The sequence below is a fragment of the Salvelinus alpinus genome, chromosome 26 (assembly GCF_045679555.1).
Source record: "Salvelinus alpinus chromosome 26, SLU_Salpinus.1, whole genome shotgun sequence".
Taxonomy (NCBI): Eukaryota; Metazoa; Chordata; class Actinopteri; order Salmoniformes; family Salmonidae; genus Salvelinus; species Salvelinus alpinus.
The window spans coordinates 44,038,182-44,051,287 of record NC_092111.1 but is presented as its reverse complement, the minus strand read 5'-3'; the positions used below and the strand labels follow the sequence as shown (position 1 = coordinate 44,051,287).

Here is a 13,106-nt window from a genome sequence, read left to right as displayed (position 1 = left end):
TTGATGTGTGCGTTGGGTTATTGTTTTACGATTCTGTTTTTCAACGCCAAACCCACCACTGGGTGTGCAAGGCCAAGGAACTCTGTTTCCATGTCATCTGACCATTCCCCTGGTTCTAATCCAAGTCCAATGCCAATCCAAGTCCCAATGCCATCCAAGTCCCAATGCCAATCCAAGTCCCAATGCCAATCTAAGTCCCAATGCCAATCCAAGTCCCAATGCCAATCCAAGTCCCAATGCCATCCAAGTCCCAATGCCAATCTAAGTCCCAATGCCAATCCAAGTCCAAATGCCATTCCAAGTCCCAATGCCAATCCAAGTGCAATGCCAATCCAAGTCCCAATGCCAATCCAAGTCCCAATGCCAAACCAAGTCCCAATGCCAAACCAAGTCCCAATGCCAATCCAAGTGCAATGCCAATCCAAGTCCCAATGCCAATCCAAGTCCCAATGCCAATCCAAGTCCCAATGCCAATCCAAGTGCAATGCCAATCCAAGTCCCAATGCCAATCTAAATCACAATGCCAAGCCAAGTCCCAATGCCAATCTAAGTCCCAATGCCAATCCAAGTCCCAATGCCAATCCAAGTCACAATGCCAATCCAAGTCCCAATGCCAATTCAAGTCCCAATGCCAATCCAAGTCCCAATGCCAATCCAAGTGCAATGCCAATCCAAGTCCCAATGCCAATCTAAATCCCAATGCCAATCCAAGTCCCAATGCCAATCTAAGTCCCAATGCCAATCCAAGTCCCAATGCCAATCCAAGTGCAATGCCAATCCAAGTCCCAATGCCAATCTAAATCCCAATGCCAATCCATGTCCCAATGCCAATCTAAGTCCCAATGTCAATCCAAGTCCCAATGCCAATCTAAGTCCCAATGCCAATCCAAGTCCCAATGCCAATCTAAGTCCCAATGCTAATCCAATGCCAATCCAATCTAAGTCCCAATGCCAATCTAAGTCCCAATGCCAATCCAAGTCCCAATGCCAAACCAAGTCCCAATGTCAATCCAAGTCCCAATGCCAATCCAAGTCCCAATGCCAATCCAAGTCTCAATGCCAATCCAAGTCCCAATGCCAATCCAAGTCCAATGCCAATCTAAGTCCCAAATCCATTCCAAGTGCCTGTGCCAACCCAAGTCCCAATGCCAATCCAAGTCCCAATGCCATTTATCACTCCATCCTTAGTGCCCGCTAGAAAATAATGGGTTCATGACGCCCCAGCACACACACATACCCTCACACACACACACACACACACACACACACACACACACACACACACACACACACACACACACACACACACACACACACACACACACACACACACACACACACACACACACACACACACACACACACACGCTCTTTGCCCCCCTCACTTTGAGCATGTCATCGTCCTCCAGTCTGAAGTCTCTTGCTCGGAGCTGGATGCCCTTGCCTGGCTGGGTCTGTATGGAGTAGATACACTCGTGGTGGTTCCCATAGTAACCTGGGTAGTTAGGAGACAGCAGCACTCCCTGCATGCCAGTCACTGAGGATCCACACTCAGCTAGGAGAGGGAGAGAGAGAGAGAGAGAGAGAGGAGAGAGAGAGAGAGAGAGAGAGAGAGAGAGAGAGGGGAAAGGGGGGAGAGAGAGAGAGAGAGAGAGAGAAAGAGAGGGGGAGAAAGAGAACGAGAGAGAGAGAGAGAGATAGAGAGGACATGTCACTCATCACACACCAATAGCATCTAGTATACAGTGGGGAGAACAAGTATTTGATACACTGCCGATTTTGCAGGTTTTCCTACTTACAAAGCATGTAGAGGTCTGTCATTTTTATCATAGGTACACTTCAACTGTGAGAGACGGAATCTAAAACAAAAATCCAGAAAATCACATTGTATGATTTTTAAGTAATTAATTTGCATTTTATTGCATGACATAAGTATTTGATCACCTACCAACCAGTAAGAATTCCGGCTCTCACAGACCTGTTAGTTTTTTTTTAAGAAGCCCTCCTGTTCTCCACTCATTACCTGTATTAACTGCAACTGTTTGAACTCGTTACCTGTATAAAAGACACCTGTCCACACACTCAATCAAACAGACTCCAACCTCTCCACAATGGCCAAGACCAGAGAGCTGTGTAAGGACATCAGGGATAAATTGTAGACCTGTACAAGGCTGGGATGGGCTACAGGACAATAGGCAAGCAGCTTGGTGAGAAGGCAACAACTGTTGGCACAATTATTAGAAAATGGAAGAAGTTCAAGATGACGGTCAATCACCCTCGGTCTGGGGCTCCATGCAAGATCTCACCTCGTGGGGCATCAATGATCATGAGGAATGTGAGGGATCAGCCCAGAACTACACGGCAGGACCTGGTCAATGACCTGAAGAGAGCTGGGACCACAGTCTCAAAGAAAACCATTAGTAACACACTACGCCGTCATGGATTAAAATCCTGCAGCGCACGCAAGGTCCCCCTGCTCAAGCCAGCGCATGTCCAGGCCCGTCTGAAGTTTGCCAATGACCATCTGGATGATCCAGAGGAGGAATGGGAGAAGGTCATGTGGTCTGATGAGACAAAAATAGAGCTTTTTGGTCTAAACTCCACTCGCCGTGTTTGGAGGAAGAAGAAGGATGAGTACAACCCCAAGAACACCATCCCAACCGTGAAGCATGGAGGTGGAAACATCATTCTTTGGGGATGCTTTTCTGCAAAGGGGACAGGACGACTGCACCGTATTGAGGGGAGGATGGATGGGGCCATGTATCGCGAGATCTTGACCAACAACCTCCTTTCCTCAGTAAGAGCATTGAAGATGGGTCGTGGCTGGGTCTTCCAGCATGACAACGACCCGAAACACACAGCCAGGGCAACTAAGGAGTGGCTCCGTAAGAAGCATCTCAAGGTCCTGGAGTGGCCTAGCCAGTCTCCAGACCTGAACCCAATAGAAAATCTTTGGAGGGAGCCGAAAGTCCGTATTGCCCAGCGACAGCCCCGAAACCTGAAGGATCTGGAGAAGGTCTGTATGGAGGAGTGGGCCAAAATCCCTGCTGCAGTGTGTGCAAACCTGGTCAAGAACTACAGGAAACGTATGATCTCTGTAATTGCAAACTAAGGTTTCTGTACCAAATATTAAGTTCTGCTTTTCTGATGTATCAAATACTTATGTCATGCAATAAAATGCAAATTAATTACTTAAAAATCATACAATGTGATTTTCTGGATTTTTGTTTTAGATTCCTTCTCTCAGAGTTGAAGTGTACCTATGATAAAAATTACAGACCTCTACATGCTTTGTAAGTAGGAAAACCTGCAAAATCGTCAGTGTATCAAATACTTGTTCTCCCCACTGTATGTACTTATACATGTTTCTATGGAGACATGCAGCGGGGAGGATAATGTACACATGCTTCTATGGAGACATGCAGCGGTAGGGATAATGTATACATGCTTCTATGGAGACATGCAGCGGGAGGATAATGTATACATGCTTCTATGGTGACATGCAGCGGGAGGGATAATGTATACATGCTTCTATGGAGACATGCAGCGGGAGGGATAATGTACACATGCTTCTATGGAGACATGCTGCGGGAGGGATAATGTATACATGTTTCTATGGAGACATACAGCGGGGATGATAATGTAGGAGAGATGACAACTGATCACCTCTGACTTGTTAGAATTGAGTTCAGAGTATCTGTGTCCCTTCTACACATTCATTCTATTTTTGATCCTTCAAAATTGAACATAAATACAAAGTCACTTGCAGACAGAAAACCACTCAAATCTAGTGCCATAAAAGGACAACTGAAAACCCATCCAAGTAACCGTCAAAATCTACACTTTATATTCATATAGAAATTGCCTGACCTAGCTTCTCCCCCCAAAAAAGTCTAAAGAAACATTTTTAAAAAAGCAGAAGGCCAGATATTTCTGCTCGATAGGAGAAAACACACACAACTTAATTACTTTCCTTCAACTGGAATGACAAAATTTACATTGAGACAAATTACTTTCTAAGGTTAGCCACTGCGAACCATTTCATGCTGCAACTGTGAGATATTTCTACATTTTGTTTTCACAGTTTAAGTTGTTTTCATTTTGGTATGATTCTGTTGGCTCGGCAGTGAGTTAAACATAGTTTATAAAGTTACATTCTAAGAACTAAGAGGTGCTCATTTTAATACTATATTTCCCTTCAATTCAACTCTGGACCTCAAAGCCAGTTCCAATTGTTTGTTTTCATGCCTCTCCTCTAATCAGGGACTGAGTTAGACCTGGGACACCAGGTTCTCCTCTAATCAGGAACTGATTTAGACCTGGGACACCAGGTTCCCCTCTAATCAGGGACTGATTTAGACCTGGGACACCAGGTTCCCCTCTATTCAGGGACTGATTTAGACCTGGGACAGCAGGTGGGTGGAATTATTATCAGGTAGAACAGGAAACCAGCAGTAGTCCAGACCTCGTTACGTCAGATTTGAATACCCCTGATCTATTATTTACAACAGACATTCACATGATTAAAACTTCTTGTCACTACAGGGGGTGCTGTTTCAACTTCGACATTTTGCGTCTCCAAATTAAACTGCCTCGTACTCAATTCTTGCTCGTACAATATGCATATTATTATTACTATTGGATAGAAAACAATCTTTAGTTTCTAAAACCGTTTGAATTATGTCTGTGGGTGAACCAGAACTCTTTCTACAGCGAAAATCATGACAGGACATGCGAAGGTCAGAAAAATAGTCTCTGTTCTCAGATCAGTTTAAAGCTCTGTGTGTGCCCTATGGATCGAAATGAACTGCACCCGCCTTCCCCTGGATGTCAGTAACCAATGAGAAGTGGAATGGTGTTTCTACATATTTCTCAGAGCTTATAAAAGGGCAAGGAACGAGGTGCGCTATCTTTTCGACTTCCGCCATTACGCAACGCAAGACCTAAGGATAGCATTTTGAAACGCTCAGTTATCGGCCTTAGATATGTCCGTCTGTAATTTAATTCGGTATAGGTGTTAGAAACATCATAACGAAGTTATTTGAAACCGATTTATATCAGTTTATGCGAGTATATTGCTATTTTCTGAATTTTCGTAGTATTGCGTTTGAGGATTTGGACATGTGTGTGCCACGTAGCTACTGTTAGCTGCTAGTTCCGAAGTTGAAGTGGACGTTTTACAACAAAGCAACGATTATTTTGGACAAAAGGACACCTTGCCCAAGATTCTGATGGAAGCTCGTCCAAAAGTAAGAGCTATTTATGATTTTATTCCGTATTTATGTGGAAAAATGTAAACGCATTTTTCGGCCATTATTGCGGCACTAGTCTGGCTGTAACGCACACTGTATGTCTAGTAACGTTAATTTTAAAAATCTAAATCAGCGGTTGCATTAATAACCAATGCATCTTTCATTAGCTGTCCAACCTGTATTTTTTTAGTCAATCTAATCGATAAATAATCGTAAACTTAGGTGCCCTTCCAAGATGGCCCCGGCCAGAATGCATGCCATGTTTTGACTGATTACATAGCATAACCACGATTTGTGATGCTAAATATGCACATTTTCGAACAAACTCTATATGCATTGTGTAATATGATGTTACAGGACTGTCATCTGAAGAATTCTGAGAAGGTTAGTGAAAAAATGTATATATTTTGGTGGTGATAACGTTATCGCGCTTTTTGCCTTGAATCAATGCTGGGGTGATGTTAGCTCATGTGGTATGCTAATATAACGATATATTGTGTTTTCGCTGTAAAACACTTAGAAAATCTGAAATATTGTCTGGATTCACAAGATGTTGGGCTTTCATTTGCTGTACGCTGTGTATTTTTCAGAAATGTTTTAAGATGAGTAATTAGGTAATACACGTTGCTCTCTGTAGTTATTCTAGTCGCTTTGGGTGAGTTTTGTGATAGTGGCTGCAATGGTAAACTATGATTTATACCTGAAAAATGCACATTTTTCTAGAAAAACAGATGCTATACCATAAATATGTTATCAGACTGTCATCTTATGAAGTTGTTTCTTGGTTAGTGGCTATTTATATCTTTATTTAGTCGAATTAGTGATAGCTACTGATGGAGTAAAAAACTGGTGGACTAAAAAAAGTGGTGTCTTTTGCTAACGTGGTTAGCTAATAGATTTACATATTGTGTCTTCCCTGTAAAACATAAAAAAAATCGGAAATGATGGCTGGATTCACAAGATCTGTATCTTTCATTTGGTGTCTTGGACTTGTGATTTCATGAACATTTGATTATATGATATCCCTGTGGCTTTAGGCTAGGCTATGCTAGTCAGCTTTTTTGATGGGGGGGATCCCGGATCCGGGGTTGTGACTCGTTAGAGGTTAAAACATTGAGAACCACTTGTTCATTAGACATACTGTGCATTCGGGAAAGTATTCAGACCCCTTATTAAACTTTATCTACATTGGGTTACGTTACAGCCTTATTCGAAAATGTATTACAATTTATTTTTTCCCTCATCGATCTACACACAATACCCTATAATTGTCACACGCTGATCTGTTTCACCTGTTCCTGTGATTGTATCCACCCCATCCAGGTGTTGCTTATTTTCCCCAGTGTATTTATCCCTGTGTTTCCTGTCTCTCTGTGTATTTATCCCTGTGTTTCCTGTCTCTCTGTGTATTTATCCCTGTGTTTCCTGTCTCTCTGTATCAGTTTATTTATCCCTGAGTTTCCTGTCTCTGTTCCAGTTCATCTTGTTTTCCCCAGTGTATTTATCCCTGTGTTTCCTGTCTCTCTGTACCAGTGTATTTATCCCTGTGTTTCCTGTCTCTCTGTACCAGTGTATTTATCCCTGTGTTTCCTGTCTCTCTGTACCAGTGTATTTATCCCTGTGTTTCCTGTCTCCCTGTACCAGTGTATTTACCCCTGTGTTTCCTGTCTCTCTGTCCCAGTGTATTTATCCCTGTGTTTCCTGTCTCTCTGTCCCAGTGTATTTATCCCTGTCTTTCCTGTCTCTCTGTACCAGTGTATTTATCCCTGTGTTTGCTGTCTCTCTGTCCCAGTGTATTTATCCCTGTGTTTCCTGTCTCTCTGTGCCAGTGTATTTATCCCTGTGTTTCCCGTCTCTCTGTGCCAGTGTATTTATCCCTGTGTTTCCTGTCTCCCTGTACCAGTGTATTTATCCCTGTGTTTCCTGTCTCTCTGTGCCAGTGTATTTATCCCTGTGTTTCCTGTCTCTCTGTACCAGTGTATTTATCCCTGTGTTTCCTGTCTCTCTGTTCCAGAGTATTTATCCCTGTGTTTCCTGTCTCTCTGTACCAGTGTATTTATCCCTGTGTTTCCTGTCTCTCTGTACCAGTGTATTTATCCCTGTGTTTCCTGTCTCTCTGTGCCAGTGTATTTATCCCTGTGTTTCCTGTCTCTCTGTACCAGTGTATTTACCCTGTGTTTCCTGTCTCTCTGTACCAGTGTATTTATCCCTGTGTTTCCTGTCTCTCTGTGCCAGTGTATTTATCCCTGTGTTTCCTGTCTCTCTGTACCAGTGTATTTATCCCTGCGTGTCCTGTCTCTCTGTCCCAGTGTATTTATCCCTGTGTTTCCTGTCTCTCTGGGCCAGTGTATTTATCCCTGTGTTTCCTGTCTCTCTGTACCAGTGTATTTATCCCTGTGTTTCCTGTCTCTCTGTGCCAGTGTATTTATCCCTGTGTTTCCTGTCTCTCTGTACCAGTGTATTTATCCCTGCGTTTCCTGTCTCTCTGTCCCAGTGTATTTATCCCTGTGTTTCCTGTCTCTCTGGGCCAGTGTATTTATCCCTGTGTTTCCTGTCTCTCTGTACCAGTGTATTTATCCCTGTGTTTCCTGTCTCTCTGTCCCAGTGTATTTATCCCTGTGTTTCCCGTCTCTCTGTGCCAGTGTATTTATCACTGTGTTTCCTTCCTCTCTGTACCAGTGTATTTATCCCTGTGTTTCCCGTCTCTCTGTGCCAGTGTATTTATCACTGTGTTTCCTTCCTCTCTGTACCAGTGTATTTATCCCTGTGTTTCCTGTTTCTCTGTGCCAGTGTATTTTCCCTGTGTTTCCTGTCCCTCTGTACCAGTGTATTTATCCCTGTGTTTCCTGTCTCTCTGTACCAGTGTATTTATCCCTGTGTTTCCTGTCTCTCTGTACCAGTGTATTTATCCCTGTGTTTCCTGTCTCTCTGTGCCAGTGTATTTATCCCTGTGTTTCCTGTCTCTCTGTACCAGTGTATTTATCCCTGTGTTTCCTGTCTCTCTGTACCAGTGTATTTATCCCTGTGTTTCCTGTCTCTCTGTACCAGTGTATTTATCCCTGTGTTTCCTGTCTCTCTGTGCCAGTGTATTTATCCCTGTGTTTCCTGTCTCTCTGTACCAGTGTATTTATCCCTGTGTTTCCTGTCTCTCTGTGCCAGTGTATTTATCCCTGTGTTTCCTGTCTCTCTGTACCAGTGTATTTATCCCTGCGTTTCCTGTCTCTCTGTCCCAGTGTATTTATCCCTGTGTTTCCTGTCTCTCTGGGCCAGTGTATTTATCCCTGTGTTTCCTGTCTCTCTGTACCAGTGTATTTATCCCTGTGTTTCCTGTCTCTCTGTCCCAGTGTATTTATCCCTGTGTTTCCCGTCTCTCTGTGCCAGTGTATTTATCACTGTGTTTCCTTCCTCTCTGTACCAGTGTATTTATCCCTGTGTTTCCTGTCTCTCTGTACCAGTGTATTTATCCCTGTGTTTCCTGTCTCTCTGTCCCAGTGTATTTATCCCTGTGTTTCCTGTCTCTCTGTGCCAGTGTATTTTCCCTGTGTTTCCTGTCCCTCTGTACCAGTGTATTTATCCCTGTGTTTCCTGTCTCTCTGTACAGGCAGAACAGGAACAGTATTTATCCCTGTGTTTCCTGTCTCTCTGTACCAGTGTATTTATCCCTGTGTTTCCTGTCTCTCTGTGCCAGTGTATTTATCCCTGTGTTTCCTGTCTCTCTGTACCAGTGTATTTATCCCTGTGTTTCCTGTCTCTCTGTACCAGTGTATTTATCCCTGTGTTTCCTGTCTCTCTGTACCAGTGTATTTATCCCTGTGTTTCCTGTCTCTCTGTGCTAGTGTATTTATCCCTGTGTTTCCTGTCTCTCTGTGCCAGTTCGTCATGTATTTTTAGTCAAGTCAACCAGCGTGTTTTTCCCCGTACTCCTTTTCTATTCTCTTTGAATAGTCCTCCCGGTTTTTACCACTGCCTGACTCTGGACTACTTTCCCTCCTGCCTGATCACCCTGCCTGCCCTGACCTTGATTCTGCCTGCCCTTCAGTACCTATTGGACTCTGAACTGGTTTTGACCTTTTGCCTGTCCACGGCCATTCTCTTCTCCCTTTAGGATCAATAAACATCTAAGACTCCAACCATCTGCAGCTGCGTCTCGCCTTGTGCTTTGATAATAATGACAAAGCAAAAACAGGTTTTTAGAAATGTTTGCTAATTGAATTACATTTTTTTTTTATATATATATATGTCACATTTACATAAGTTTTCAAACCCTTTACTCAGTACTTTGTTGAAGCACCTTTGGCAGCGATTACGGCCTTGAGTCTTCTTGGGTATGACTCTACAAACTTGGCACACCTGTATTTGGGGAGTTTCTCCCATTCTTCTCTGCAGATCCTCTCAAGCTCTGTCAGGTTGGATGGGGAGCGTCACTGCACAGCTATTTTCAGGTCTCTCCAGAGATGTTCGATCGGGTTCAAGTCCGGGCTCTGGCTGGGTCACTCAAATACATTCAGAGACTTGTCCCCAAGCCACTCCTTCGTTGTCTTGGCTGTGTGCTTAGGGTCGTTGTCCCGTAGGACGGTGAACCTTCACCCCCAGTCTGAGGTCCTGAGCGCTCTGGAGACTGTTTTCGTCAAGGATCTCTCTGTACATTGCTCCGTTTACGTATTTCTGTTCTGTATTGTTAATACATTTGCAAATATTTCAAAAAACCTGTTTTTGTTTTGTCATTATGGTGTATTGTGTGTAGATTGATGAGGATTAAAAATATTTAAACAAATCTGAGTATCTCCATAATCCGCTCTGTATATCTCCATAATCCACTCTGCATATCTCCATAATCCTCTCTATATATCTCCATAATCCACTCTGTATATCTCCATAATCCACTCTCTATATGTCCATAATCCTCTCTATATCTCCATAATCCACTCTCTATATCTCCATAATCCACTCCCTATATCTCCATAATCCACTCTGTATATCTCCATAATCCACTCTATATATCTCCATAATCCACTCTCTATATCTCCATAATCCACTCTCTATATCTCCATAATCCACTCTCTATATCTCCATAAACCACTCTCTATATCTCCATAATCCACTCTCTATATCTCCATAATCCACTCTATATATCTCCATAATCCACTCTCTATATCTCCATAATCCACTCTCTATATCTCCATAATCCACTCTATATATCTCCTTAATCCACTCTCTATATCTCCATAATCCACTCTCTATATATCTCCATACTCCACTCTATATTTCTCCATAATCCACTCTATATTTCTCCATAATCCACTCTCTATATCTCCATAATCCACTCTGTATATCTCCATATTCCACTCTCTATATCTCCATAATCAACTCTCTATATCTCCATAATCCACTCTATATATCTCCATAATCCACTCTGTATATCTCCATAATCCACTCTATATATCTCCATAATCCTCTCTATCTATCTCCATAACCCACTCTTTATATCTCCATAATCCACTCTGTATATCTCCATAATCCACTCTCTATATCTCCATAATCCACTCTCTATATCTCCATAATCCACTCTATATATCTCCATAATCCACTCTCTATATCTCCATAATCCACTCTCTATATCTCCATAATCCACTCTCTATATCTCCATAATCCACTCTCTATATCTCCATAATCCACTCTCTATATCTCCATAATCCACTCTCTATATCTCCATAATCCACTCTATATATCTCCATAATCCACTCTCTATATCTCCATAATCCACTCTCTATATCTCCATAATCCACTCTCTATATCTCCATAATCCACTCTCTATATCTCCATAATCCACTCTCTATATCTCCATAATCCACTCTCTATATCTCCATAATCCACTCTCTATATCTCCATAATCCACTCTCTATATCTCCATAATCCACTCTCTATATCTCCATAATCCACTCTCTATATCTCCATAATCCACTCTCTATATCTCCATAATCCACTCTATATATCTCCATAATCCACTCTCTATATCTCCATAATCCACTCTCTATATCTCCATAATCCACTCTCTATATCTCCATAATCCACTCTCTATATCTCCATAATCCACTCTCTATATCTCCATAATCCACTCTATATATCTCCATAATCCACTCTCTATATTTCCATAATCCACTCTCTATATCTCCATAATCCACTCTCTATATCTCCATAATCCACTCTATATACCTCCATAATCCACTCTCTATATCTCCATAATCCACTCTCTATATCTCCATAATCCACTCTATATATCTCCATAATCCACTCTCTATATCTCCATAATCCACTCTCTATATCTCCATAATCCACTCTATATATCTCCATAATCCACTCTCTATATCTCCATAATCCACTCTATATATCTCCATAATCCACTCTCTATATCTCCATAATCCACTCTATATATCTCCATAATCCACTCTCTATATCTCCATAATCCACTCTATATATCTCCATAATCCACTCTCTATATCTCCATAATCCACTCTCTATATCTCCATAATCCACTCTCTATATCTCCATAATCCACTCTATATATCTCCATAATCCACTCTCTATATCTCCATAATCCACTCTCTATATCTCCATAATCCACTCTATGTAGCGTATAGGGCTTTATGGCAATATATAGGGTTTTATTTAAAGTTGTGGGTTGTGTTGAAGTGTTTTACGTAAGTGCACATGAGATCGGTATGTATTCGTTTTATATACATGATTGGGCGAGGTGGTGGTTGGGGAGAGGGGGGAGGCAAAACCAAATGAAATTGCGTGGCCACCTACCAACACACCTTGGCAGAGGGGAGCTCCACACCCTCCGCCGCCCCCCCAGACACGTCACCCTCGCCGGCCCCTCCAGACGGTAACCAGGGAAACAGGAGAAGATGAGCCCATCCCCCACCCCGAACTGTAACCCCTTACGGGTACTGTAGGGAGGAACGCCCGGGTCTTCACAAGGCTCCAGGTCATACTCTGGAGGACGAGAGGAGAAAGGGAGGAATGGATAAGAGAGATAATCATTCGTAACATGACAACTCCATACCTGTTCTTGAGGAGTCCAATAATGCATTGCACTATCGTGGATTTCCTTCCAGTTGACCCATGATCATCAAAAGAGTCTATATAGCTCTGTTACTACTGGTACACCTGTTACACCTGTTACTACTGGTACACCTGTTACTACTGGTACACCTGATTCTACTGGTACACCTGTTACTACGGTTACACCTGATTCTACTGTTACACCTGATACTACTGTTACACCTGATTCTACTGTTACACCTGATTCTACTGTTACACCTGATACTACTGTTACACCTGTTACTACTGGTACACCTGTTACTACTGGTACACCTGTTAAACTTGTTACTACTGGTACACATGTTACTACTGGTACACCTGTTACACCTGTTAGACCTGTTACTACTGGTACACCTGTTACACCTGTTACTACTGTTACACCTGTTACTACTGGTACACCTGTTACTACTGGTACACCTGTTAAACTTGTTACTACTGGTACACATGTTACTACTGGTACACCTGTTACTACTGGTACACCTGTTACACCTGTTACTACTGGTACACCTGTTACACCTGTTACTACTGGTACACCTGTTACACCTGTTACTACTGGTACACCTGTTACTACTGGTACACCTGTTACTACTGGTACACCTGTTACTACTGGTACACCTGATACTACTGGTACACCTGTTACTACTGGTACACCTGTTACTACTGGTACACCTGTTACTACTGGTACACCTGTTACTACTGGTACACCTGTTACTACTGGTACACCTGTTACACCTGTTACTACTGGTACAC

At 42.5% G+C, this 13,106-nt stretch overlaps 1 protein-coding gene across 1 annotated transcript in view; it reads right to left on the bottom strand.

Moving 5' to 3' along the window:
- LOC139555342 (CUB and sushi domain-containing protein 2-like) overlaps nt 1–13,106 on the bottom strand; it is a 993,500-nt gene that overhangs the window by 423,168 nt on the left and 557,226 nt on the right. The window contains exons 23-24 of the mRNA XM_071369058.1: nt 12,060–12,248; nt 1,386–1,555 (exon numbers count right to left, since the gene is read on the bottom strand). Coding sequence (XP_071225159.1) covers nt 1,386–1,555; nt 12,060–12,248 — 359 coding nt within the window. The remainder of the gene's footprint in view (nt 1–1,385; nt 1,556–12,059; nt 12,249–13,106) is intronic.